General features: G+C 43.6%; 1 protein-coding gene across 3 annotated transcripts in view; it reads left to right on the top strand.

Moving 5' to 3' along the window:
* Window positions 1-12686, top strand: part of TMEM94 (transmembrane protein 94) — a 35919-nt gene that overhangs the window by 1516 nt on the left and 21717 nt on the right. For 2 of the 3 annotated variants that reach the window (XM_075277245.1, XM_075277243.1), the window contains exons 2-6: window positions 3033-3130; window positions 4345-4427; window positions 4511-4624; window positions 9512-9636; window positions 11712-11848. In XM_075277245.1, coding sequence (XP_075133346.1) covers window positions 4404-4427; window positions 4511-4624; window positions 9512-9636; window positions 11712-11848 — 400 coding nt within the window. In that variant the 5' untranslated portion in view covers window positions 3033-3130; window positions 4345-4403. The remainder of the gene's footprint in view (window positions 1-3032; window positions 3131-4344; window positions 4428-4510; window positions 4625-9511; window positions 9637-11711; window positions 11849-12686) is intronic. The other variant, XM_075277244.1, reaches the window with a different exon arrangement.

The raw sequence follows: 12686 nt of genomic DNA, 5'->3' as shown, positions 1-12686 counted from the left end.
GTCTACACACAGTTCCACACGCCGTAGGATTAGATACGCGCCTCTTCACACAATACCATACAGGGGAGGATTAGATACACGTGTCTTCACATAGTTGTACACGCCATAGGATTAGATACACGGGTCTGCACACAGTCCCACACACCAGAGGATTAAATACGCACTTCTGCACACAGTACCACATGCCATAGGATTAGATACGTGCGCCTGCACACGGTTCCACATGCCGAAGCATTAGATACAGGCGTCTACACACAGTTCCACACTCCAGAGGATTAGATACACAGATCAGCACACAGTATCACACACCAGAGGATTAGATACACGGGTCTCCACACAGTCCCACACACCAGAGGATTAAATACGCATTTCTGCACACAGTTCCACACACTGAAGGATTTGATACACGCGTCTGCACACGGTTCCACATGCCGAAGGATTAGATACAGGCGTCTACACACAGTTCCACACTCCAGAGCATTAGATACGTGCGTCTGCACACATTTGTACACGCCATAGGATTAGATACACGCGTCTGCACAGAGTACCACATGCCATAGGATTAGATACACGCGTCTACACACAGCTCCACATTCCAGAGGATTAGATACGCGCGTCTGCACACAGTTGTACACGCCATAGGATTAGATACACGCGTCTGCAGACAGTACCATATGCAGTAGGATTAGATACGCGCATCTAATCATAGTTCCACACGCCAGAGGATTAGATACGCGCCTCTTCACACAATACCACACTTTGGAGGATTAGCTACGTGTCTCTGCACACAGTACCACAAGCCAGAGAATTAGATACGCGTCTCAGCACACAGTATCACACAGGGGAGGATTAGATACGCGTGTTTACACACAGTACCACACGGGGGAGGATTAGATACGCGCGTCTACACACAGTTTACATGCCATAGGATTAGATATGCGCACACAGTACCACATGCCGGGTAATTGGATACACGCCTCTACACACAGTTCCACATGCCGTAGGATTAGATACGTGCCTCTTCACACAATGCCACACAGGGGAGGATTAGATACACGTGTCTTCACACAGTTGTACACGCCATAGGATTAGATACACGCGTCTGCACACAGTACCACATGCCGTAGGATTAGATACGTGCGTCTACACACAGTACCACATGCCTTAGGATTAGATACACGCGTCTACACACAGTACCACATGCCGTAGGATTAGATACGCGCGTCTACACACAGTACCGCATGCCGTAGGATTAGATATACGTCTACACACAGTTCCACACGCCGTAGGATTAGATACGCGCCTCTTCACACAGTACCACACGGGAGAGGATTAAATACGTGTGTCTGCACACAGTACCACACGCCAGAGGATAAGATAAGCGTGTCTGCACACAGTACCAAATTCCGTAGGATTAGATACGCACGTCTGCACACAGTACCACATGCCGTAGGATTAGATACCCACGTCTACACACAGTTCCACATGCCGTAGGATTAGATACGCGCCTTTTCACACAATACCACAGGGGAGGTTTAGATACGTGCATCTGCACACAGTACCACATGCCAGAGTATTAGATACGCGCATCTGCACACGGTACCGCACGCCAGAGTCATTAGATATGCGCGTCTGCACACAGTTTCACTTACTGGAGGATTAGATACGCGCCTCTTCACACAATACCACACGGGGAGGATTAGATATGTGCATCTGCACACAGTACCAACAAGGATTGGATACTTGCATCTAAACACAGTACTACACGGGGAAGGATTAGATACAGCTTTACTCCAGGTATCCATAACAACTGATCACAGGTTTTTCACTGACATCCAAAATGAGATACACATAATCGCATGACGCTTATGGACATACACACAAACAGCATACAAAATACACCAGTGCAAAATTGGACAATTCTTATGGGGCCACTACACAAACATAAAATGTAATATACCCGTGCGAAGCCGGGTCCTCCCTCTAGTATATATATATATATATATATATATATATATATATACACACACACACACACGGGTGTGTGTGTATTACGTTTGTAAGTATGTTGCACAATGACCCATGCACAGTATAAAGGTTATATCTTGCCATGCAGTGCCCTTGCCCTTTTGTCATTACTGGTCATATTGGTCACTTGTGCCACTTTGGGTGCTATAGATAGGCATATGCACTGGGTGGCGCTACATTCCATAGCTCCTGGCCTGGCCAGTGTCATTGTGGCTCTGTATTTTGGTCTCCATATGGTACACCGCTAGCACTGCTATCAGTATTGCAGTTGCTTTTGGCATACATGCCTGAAGCTTTCCTGGTGTATACACACAACATGTTCAGTGTGTACAGAGCCTAGCTTGGGGAAGAAAGAAATTATATGAAAACACAAAATACAGACTATACACCTAGTGATCTGTGATTAATATGATATTACTATAGGGTATGAAGCAATCGCAGTTAAGAACATATTCACAAGACAGGCTTTCACAGCCATGTACTATCCGTCTTTTTCATGGATAACACACTGCCTCATTAAAATCTTTGGATTTATTCCCATGACAGTTTGTGCGTCTGATCGGTTGTAGAATACAAAAGAGCATTTCATTTCTTAAACCTTTTTCACAGATCACTTAGTAGACTGAAGTTGTCCTTGTTCTGTGAATAAACCTTTCAAGTGGTTGTCAAGGATTGGTCCAGCTCTCCTTTCTCCGTTGTCTGCTCAGGCTTGTATTGAGGCCTTGTTGCTGGCTGTATTGTGCCCCATGTGACCATTGAGATTAATGGGTGGTAGCTGGTAGGGACCTGGTGACGTATGTAAGTGATGTCACCAGTCCCTCAAGTCTTGGGCCACAGGACTTCTGGAAAAGAGGCACTGGCATAAATGCCAAGGGAGCCTGAGGGTGGACAACTGAGTACCAGTGACATGCGAGGTCTATCATATTTTAATAAATTTCATGCACGTGTTAAAATTCACATACGGTGCAGAGTTTAAGGTGTCTTTTCCCACTCTCCCGTGACAGTACCCACAGAGAAAAGAAGATCCGCCTCCGAGGACAGGCAACTCCATAAATCTTTTGGACCAGCACTTGGCCTTCGGTGCGGTTTCCTGTCCTTGAAGGTAGGACACTGTGTTAGCTTCTTGTCTGCAGGACCTCCTGACCATTGGGACACTCTGGCTACCAGGGCATAGACTGGTCCCTTGTGAAAACTCTCATCTACTGGCTGATGTTGGTGTTTTGGGCCACTTATTAATATTTTGGTACCTTGCCTGTATTTTTGCAAAGCTTCATTGGTCTCCCTGGGTTTCTAAGTTTTATCACTTCTTCTTGGCTTTTGCTTTGTAATATTGCAGTACAGCTAAAGGAGTCCTAGGTTTGATTCTGACCAAGGACAATCTCTGCAAGGAGTTTGTATGTTCTCCATATGTTTGTGTGGGCGTCCTCTCACAATTCAAAGAAATACTAATAGTAAATTTAGATTGTGAGCTCTATATAGGACAGTGACTGACAATGTCTGCAAAGTGCTGTAGAATAGCGCCAACATTAACTAGTAAGTGTTTCAAGGCCCCTTAGGGAATCTATCAGAGCAATTTGGGACACTAAACCACCCACAGACCCTTGATTGACCAGGGGTTTAGTGTCTCAACTCGCCCTGTAATAAATGTAATGTAGCAATCCAATAGATGGCACCAGAAAGCCGGTTTTGTCTCCCTGAATTTGCATTTTTCACCCTGTGTGATTGTCCCCCTATACTTTGCAGCCGTCATTGTCAGGATTAAGGGAAGTTTTAGGGATCAAACCAGTTAGACGCTGTTCACATGGCAGCATGCCATTACTCTTTTTGCCTATGATTAGGCCTGAGGAGCGAACCCCAAAGCTGAATCATCTGTGGCAAGATTAAGCACAACACTTATTTTTTCAGTGTCCTGCAGAGATTGGTGTCCCCGCTAAATCGGTGTAAGTTCTTACATGTGAAAGGCCCCTTAGTATATTCTGTACATGCCTATGGATCTTGTATGAACTAGATCAGCATCTACATCGCTCTGACTTTTTGACTGTTCTTTTTGTATAATTTCTGTCATTGGGGACGGAGGACTGGCACTCTGGTGTTACCCTCAGCTTTGATAACCCCCTACCATACTCCGGGGAGACTCCAGTAGCTATTGTGATGCAGTGTCATCCCTGAAGGCTGCCTGTCTCGGTGGTGCTAATAGCTTCTCATTATTCTTGTTGCTTAGCATCAGCAAATCCAGGATTATACAGAGGCATTTGTGTTCTTGTTTGTTATGTAAATGGATTCTGAGACTGTAACTACTATATGTCTTACGTTTAGGAACGGTGGCATTGGCAGCCAAGAAGCCTTTACATGAGTGCCCTCCGAAGTTATGCCCTATGGAGCCAAATGAGAAGATCCAGGTAGACGATGAATCTTTTTCTTGTAGTTTTATGTTGGTTTTATATTTTGCTTTCACGATTCGATCATTTTCTTTTCTTTTCAGGATGGTCATCATCCATGTCTGGGGCTCTCCACACACCAGGCTCTGTCACGCTTACAGGAACAACTGTCATGTGCTTTGAGCGATCACCAGCAGAGCAGGACAGTGTTTTGGAGGGTGAGATTACATGGGGTGGTATGCATGGGGAAAGCATTTAAATAGCTTCCTCTAAAGGGTACATGATGGCACATGCAGACCTCAATGGGGTCTCAGATTACATTCGCAGATGAGTTTATTTTTTCATAGAGTCATCCCTATGGATAGAAAACGCACACCAGTCCCTGTGGACAAAAGCTTGTAAACAAAGTCCGTACAGAATTTCCTGCATGCTTCTGTGTTAAATATTCTCCATAAACCTTTAAACCACCCGGAATGTTGGACATTGAATGGCAGTATTATTTGGGTACATCATGGTGTTTTTATATGGACTAATATATATAAATACTTTGTGAACATTGTGTTGCGTAGGCATTATATGAAAGTGTGGTAGACTGACGGTATTTTAGGCACACAGAATGTAGGTAATGTATTATATGTAGGCAAAATAAGGGAGTAGCATCTGCCATTTTATGGTAGTATTTGAGCATTTACCTTTGAATAACAAGTACATTTATGTGTTTATGTACAGTATATATGCAAAAGCTAGAAACAAGTGATTACGGCAACTAAAAAATGGTCCCTTGTTACCGGATTTTGCACTCTGACTTTCTGCATCAACATACCATATATATATGATATATATATATATTTATATTTATATCTCCAAGCTATGTGCCGTCATTGACACAACAGGATGAAGTTCTAGTTCCATTGCAGGGGTCACAATAATCAAAAAGTATATCATGTACAGAACTGTTTGTCCCGCCTGCTTTGGTCTTTATTAACATAAAACTATCGGACGGGAAGGGTCTTTAATACAGCGTAGAAAAATACGACAGAGTATTGGCTATACGTGAAGACAGGTTATCCAAGTTGTGTGATCCTGACCCTTAGGCGACATTATTTTTAGTCATCATTAATCCATGTTGCTGTACATATGAATAGAGTTTTTACTTACATAGTTTACACATATACAATAAACACGTAACTGGAACAATGGGAGAAAGAACCCTGCCCACAAAGGCTTACAGTCGGCAAGGAAAGGTGGATGGGGACAATAATAATAATAAATTTTATTTATATAGCGCCAACATATTCCGCAGCGCTGTACAATTTGTAGGGTTCAAATACAAACAGAAAGATACATTACAAAGAACGTCATTTCACACAATGGGACTGAGGGCCCTGCTCGCAAGAGCTTACAATCTATGACAATAGACAATAGGTGGAGGTTGAGGCTGCTCATATGGTAGCATAGTGGCAGTAGGATTGCGGTTTGTCGTAGGCTTCCTGAAAAGGTGGGTTTTTAAGTGCCATTAAAAGATTTAGATTTTTCGGATAGCAAATTCCGCAATATAAAGGATGCACTGGCAGTGTCAGACTGGGATGTCTAGGGCCCACCAATAGAATTGTTTCTAGGGGCCCACCATCAGGACCCCTGCAGACCAGCGGTACCGAAACAGGGCAGCTAAAGGTAATAACATGTTGTGAGCCATCCTTCTCACCCGTTATACCATGCGCAACAACGCACTAAACCTACTGCTACACCCTGGATGGCAAGTGAACAGCGTGGCTCCTAGAATTGTTGTCATTACCTGTGGCTGCTCTATCCTGGAAAAGCTGATCTACAGAGGAGCAACAGAAGTGGTGGGCATGAGGTGTAAAATAAAAAAACAAATATATAAAAAAGTGTACTCATCTGTCCCCGGCACACTGTTGTCCACTGCCAGTGTCCATTCAGTCTTGTGCTGACGCCTCCTTGCTGGGAGTCCTGCATCTCCTGTGACTGTAAAGACCAATTAGGTACAGGATTTCATGAAATGAGGCGCCCCATGAGACCGAACAGACACAGGCAGGGGACAACGGGGGGGGGGATGGGTGAGTATACTTTTTTTTTTTTTTAACACCTCCCTGGCCACCACAGTTATCGCTCCAGTTTATGGAGAACCTTTTTAAAGGGGATGTCTGGGCCAAATTTTTTGAGGCCACTTCACTGGTTCCCCCATACTTGTAAGGAGAACAGTGATGAGGCCATTATAGTGTGTGGGAGCAGTGATGGGGGCTGGCATTCTGTGAGGGGGGACATTAAACTGTGCTAGGCATATTAAAGGAGTTGTCCAAGTTTAATCTTTTTTACGGCTTTTGCTCAGGATAGGCCATAAATGCCTGATCAGTAGGGGTCTGACACATTGCCCCATCAGCTGTATGGAGCCACTTCTGGCCCCTGTTATGTACACAACGCAGGCCTGGAAGCAGAAAGCTCCATCCGCTGTTTAGTCGCCTGGCGCCTTCACTGCAGCTCAGCTCCCAATGACTTCAATAAGTTCTGAGATGCAGTGAAGGTGCCGGCTGATATACAGTGGACAGAGCTTTCTGCATCTTGTCCTGTTTTGTGTATAGCACTGATGCTGTACACAAAATGTGTAGCTCTGAACAGCTGATCGGTCCAAGGGCTGGGTATCAAAAAAAAAAAAAAAAGTTATCTTGCACAACCCCTTTAATGTTCCCCAGGCTATTGGCTTCCATCACTGCAGGACATTAAAGTGTAGGGTTAGCTGGAGGGAGACATTAAACTGGGGCAACTCGAGGCGGACAGGCCCCCCTCCACATACTCCCACGGTTTAATGTCCTTCTCCAGTGACCCCTATTGTTTAATGTCCCCCTCTAATTGTCCACAATTTAATGTCCCTCTTAATCTCATCCCCCAGTTGAAGTGCCCCCTTTCATCTGCCCCCCCTTTTAATGTCCTCCTCCATCTCTGCCCCCAGTTTCATGTCCCCCCTCCATATCTGCCCACAGTTTAATGTCCCCCTCCATCTCTGCCACCTTTTTCATGTTCCCCCTCCATCTCTACCCCCAATTTCATGTCCCCCCTCCATCTGTCCCCAGTTTCTTGTTCTTTCTTTATCTGTCCCCAATTTAATGTTCCCCCATCATCTCTGCCCCCAGTTTCATACCCCCCTTTCAGTATTATATGCTTCAAAGTAGCCCCCATGCTGTATTAAATGCTCTGCTTTGGGCCCTCACACAGTATTATATGCTCCACAGTAGGGCTTCCACACAGTATTATATGCTCTACAGTAGGGCTCCCTACACAGTACTATATACACCACAGTAGACCCCCCCCCACAGTATCCCACACAGTATTATATGCACCACAGTAGTCGTCCCCCTCCCCAAACACACAGTATTTTATGGTGCACAGTAGGGCACACGTAGCTGGTGACGTAGGGTAGAGGTCACACTCTGCAGGTCGTGATCGCGCGGACCGCTTTCAGTGTCGCACTGACAGATTTCAGCGGTACGTGCATATAGCCAACCGGTGTGCGGGAGATATGCAGATACATTGGTCAGGGGCCTGATTGGGATGGACCATCCTGATCGGGGCCCCTGACCAATTCATCTGCATTGGCAAAATGCGCACTAACAATCAATTGGACATTGTGTAGGGGAGGTATTGCTAGATTAGGTCAAAGATGTATGGAGGGGGTAGGTTGTGAATGGGCATATATGTCACTGTTAGTGCTTTAAAGTAAATTTGCTGGGTAAAGGGTAGCCATTAAAGGAATCTGTGATTATATTCTAACTGGCTAGTGAAGTTAAGAGGGGATAAGATTGGAGATTGCCGAGAAGGAAGTTGCAGTAGTTTGGTGGTGATAAGGACGTAGACTAGCATTTTTTATTGACTCACGGTTAAACGTTTATGTTGTTTAAACATATTGTTCATATAACAGGATTCTTCACTGTAAAAAAAATAAGTACTGATATATGTTATGTTAAAATTCAATGCAGTTTACCTGGTTTACATATAGTTCATATGACTACATATGTGTTGTTTCGTTTGCAAGCTCAATACCCCTCCTTTCAAGCACTGAGGTCGGCGAACGAACCATCAAAGTGCCAACTGACTTGTTGGAAATCACCCACTCTCTACCTCTAATCACCCATCCCCTTGCTTATTCCAACACATTGGGACTGAGCTCAGAGAGGCAGAGTACACATATTGCTTCTAGCTCTGCCCCCTCTGCTGTCATTGCAGTTGCACCCACCAACATCATAAAGGCAGTATAGGCGTAGGTCCCAGTGTGCTGAAATAGGTGAGGATGAAGTAGAGACAGAGTGAGTGGCTTCCAACAGGTCACGTGGTGCTGTGACGTTTCATTTGCAGGCCTCCATGCTCGCAGTAAGGTGTACTGAGCTTGCAAACAAAACGTCACAGATGTGTTCATAGGACCAGAATATAAATCAGATAAAAGATGCAGAATTTGAACATAAGATATATTAGTAACTTTTTTATATTGAGGAATCCTGTTTATATGATCAATATTTTAATAAACCAGATTACCCCTTTAAGGATAGAGCAGGCACTAGGGAGTTGGAGGTAAGAATTATTTTAAGTAATTTCTTTACATTGTTTACACCTGATAACTTGTTATATAGAAATGTTTCTATATGTCTGTGCCCTATTTCCAGCTAGAATAACCAAACTAGCCAGCCACAGCTATCTACCAACAACTTGTCTTTCCATTCCCACGTGTTGCCCTGCCACAATGGTTCTCCCTTTCAGTTGTAAAATGTGAGTGACCTGACTTTAGCCGCTCACATGTAACCTACTCAGCACAGGAGTAGGAGCAGATCACATCAGAAATCACAGATTAGGGGTGCTGTATGATGGGGTGTTTACTGGTCCAAGGGTACTGAACGTGAACCCAGCAAATTGTTTCCATTATGTATATTTGGATCTATGTTCATAAATCTTTTCTTTAGTATTTTTTGTTCTGTTTCTCTGGTTTGCCTTCACCCTATATGACTTGCTTGCTGGTTTTACATCTTTTGCCCTTTGAAGTGCCTCATATCTATTACAAGCTCAAGGTCATGTTTTCTAAGTAGGTTTTCTCTCTGCAGGACTGGAGACGGAGCTTCCTCTATCATGGTAACCGCTCGTCGTGCTTTCATTGGCCTGGGGCTGCGCTGATGTTAATCGCAACACTGCTACTCTTATGCTGTTATGGCAGCCAGCCAGATGGGAGGTGAGCTTGGCACGGCTTCATATCTTTCCTTATATGCTGCTGTTCATACTTGCATGTCCTTACAGCTTAAAGGGTACCTATTGTTTATTTTAAAAAAATCCTTTTGACACGTCCTAGTCACATGTTGTGAAGTTTTGATTGGCAGGTGCTGAGCTCTGTGTTTCTTCCAAGGAGATGGATGCAGGGTGCCTCAATGTGTCCAGTTATGCTTAACACTATTGGTAGTGTATGTTATGCCCCCAATCGGTTGGACTTCAATGCATAAACCTAGCTATACTTGCAACTATTGGAAATACAGACACCATACACATGCTATATGTTGTGTATTTACTAAATAAATAAGAGGGGTGTTGGCTTTGGGTTTGGCATTCTGACTACCACTGATCAAAAGAGTGGGGTGTCCTCTTTATAAATAGAACAGCAAGTTGAACATTCTGGCTGTCATTCCATTCATCTCTATAGGACTGCTGAAGATGTATTTGGCTTCTCTTTATTAATCCTATAGGGAAGACCTGAGCGGCAGTGCACGTGCTTGACATGCTGCTCCATTCATATAGATTAAATTGGCCCTTTGGTCAGACTCCTCCCCCACCTATTCACACACCCTACGGATAGCGTATACGTTGAAAACTCAATTCCTCAGCATATACCAGTTTTGGCTTGTTGCAGGATGCCGCTGTGCATGTGGTGGCTAATTCAGCTCAAAAGAGGTGTTTATATCTCCCCCTAAGGTTATATTTACAAAATGCAGTTGTTTTTTTAGTATGTTGCTGGGGTTTGTAGGTTTTATTTTTTTTTCCCTAGCAGTATGTCTTTTGGAATGGAGAACATACAAACCCCTTGCAGATGTCCTTGGTTGGATTTGAACCCAGGACTCCAGCGCTGCAAGGCTGCTAACCACTGAGCCACGTGCCTCCTGGGTTTTAATGCAGTTTACCTCTGCTAGCTTTACTACTGTGTCAATCTACAGTAAAACACCATGTGAAGTGCCTGAATGGTGGCAATGGTTAGATAGTAACCTACAGATATGTCTCTGAGAGCACATGGCATTTAAGCCTTCTCAAAAATGTCAGAAAAATGCTGCAGGAATAAATTGTAAGTGCATATTAAAAGGGCATTCAGAGGTTTCCAAGAATGTTACTTTAAAGCGTACCTCCATTTATCAAAAGTGAATATTACGCACAAATATAATAAACCCTGTCATAACTCTTATTAAAGAGAAATGCTTTGTTGCCCTTATAGCAAACTAAGCTGCTTAGAGGTCTATAGAAGTCTATGGAGAAAGCACATGCTGCAGCTGCTAGGCTCTGCTATACCATGTAACTAAGCCGATTTGACTATTATATCTAATAAGATAATATTCTACCCGTATACAGAATGATACAATATATCACTTACTAGCTGGCATCAGCCTTCTCTTCCCCCCTCTCCTCTCTGTAGATTTCTTTGTGTGAAGCTGGGTACAGATACTGGTGAAAGAGGAAGAAGAGAGCCAGATAAGTGGAGAAGGAAGGAGATATCACTAATAAGATATATTACGTTTCTTATATTCCCCTATACTATTCATTTATGAAGGCTTGTTTTATAATTGGAGGAACGCTTAAAGAAAAAAGAAATGTCATATAATATATATATATATATATATATATATATATATATATATATATATATATATATAGTAAATATTTTCTCACTGGTGTAAAAGTCAACTATAACTTGATGTGCCATGCTTATGTTGTCAGCTCCATACCAACACATGATTGCACCCCCCACCCCTCCGCTATATATGTATAGATACTTTGAGCCAGGAACATTGCAGCAATGTCTCTATGGGTACAACTGGTACTGTGTTCTAACAGCATACCTGGAGTCGCCAGGGTGGTGTTACAGAGTCAGCACTATACGCAGGCCTGTTGACATCCCCCTTGCCTGTTGTGGTTAGTTTCTAAGGGGGATGTCAATCACCCAGGAATAGGTCAGCTCACAGCTCTGACGCCTTGACTCTGTGATACTATTAGTTGAGTATTTCTTTATTCTTCCTGTGTCTGATTCTAACATGTGCCTCTTTCTTCTAGCCAGGGGTCGGAGGTGGGTAATGCGTGCGCCTTGCTGCTGTTGCTTCTTCTTGACTTGTTTTTAATGAGACGTTACGAGCAGCTAAAGGAAAGAGAAGTGGAAGGGAGATTGCGGAGAATCATTACCCAGATTGATGGTAAATCATTTCTCATGTCTCCAGCCGTGTTTTCTTCGGTTAATATCGTGCTACTGAATTGATTTTTATGGCCACAAATGGGACCTGTGCTAACGCTGGGGGTTTTCCAGGAAATAGCTGCTGCAGCGGTGACGTCAGTATGGACAGAATATCATCGCTCCAGCCAGTGATCTCTGCACCCCCTTCATTCTCGGGATCAGTGGGGATCACATTTCACTCACACTGATGACATATTGTAGGATTACAATCTATATCCTCAGAGATATGGCCCATCTAAATGTTTGTATGTAAAAGAAGCCTTTTCATTGTGAAGACATAGGACATAGTAAATTGGGATATTGTATGTTAGAAAGTGGAATAACTTACCTAAAGGGGTTGTCTTGTCCCCAAAAGCATTTTTCCTACTGATGTCCTATGTGAGGGCACTCAGACAAAGACTCTGCAGACCCATCCACTTTATAGCTTCCAGGGAGCTACAGTGCCTCTCCTATTACTTGAATAACAGGGCCTGCACTCGCTCTCTGTACACTGCTGTAACTTTTGGAGACTGCCAGAATAGCTGATCTGTGTGGGGTCCAGGTATCAGACCTATCTTGTGGATAGGTCTTCAGTATAAAAGTTGTCTGGTGTAGCCAAACAACACCTTTTTAAGCTTGAGTAAATCTTTATGCTAAGGCCCCACTGGACGATACGAAGTGCTAAAGCGCTACAGGAAAAACTGCAGCAGGAACGCATCGCAGTTCTTCCCACAAAGTTTACAGAGTTTTCCTCCGTGGACCTTCTGTTACAATTATATCTACAGGAAAGCCATTAGTGTTTAAGTAGATATAATTGACTT

The sequence above is a fragment of the Leptodactylus fuscus genome, chromosome 6, assembly GCF_031893055.1.
Source record: "Leptodactylus fuscus isolate aLepFus1 chromosome 6, aLepFus1.hap2, whole genome shotgun sequence".
Classification (NCBI taxonomy): domain Eukaryota; kingdom Metazoa; phylum Chordata; class Amphibia; order Anura; family Leptodactylidae; genus Leptodactylus; species Leptodactylus fuscus.
The sequence above is the reverse complement of the archived record's forward strand: the minus strand, read 5'-3'. Positions and strand labels throughout refer to the sequence as shown.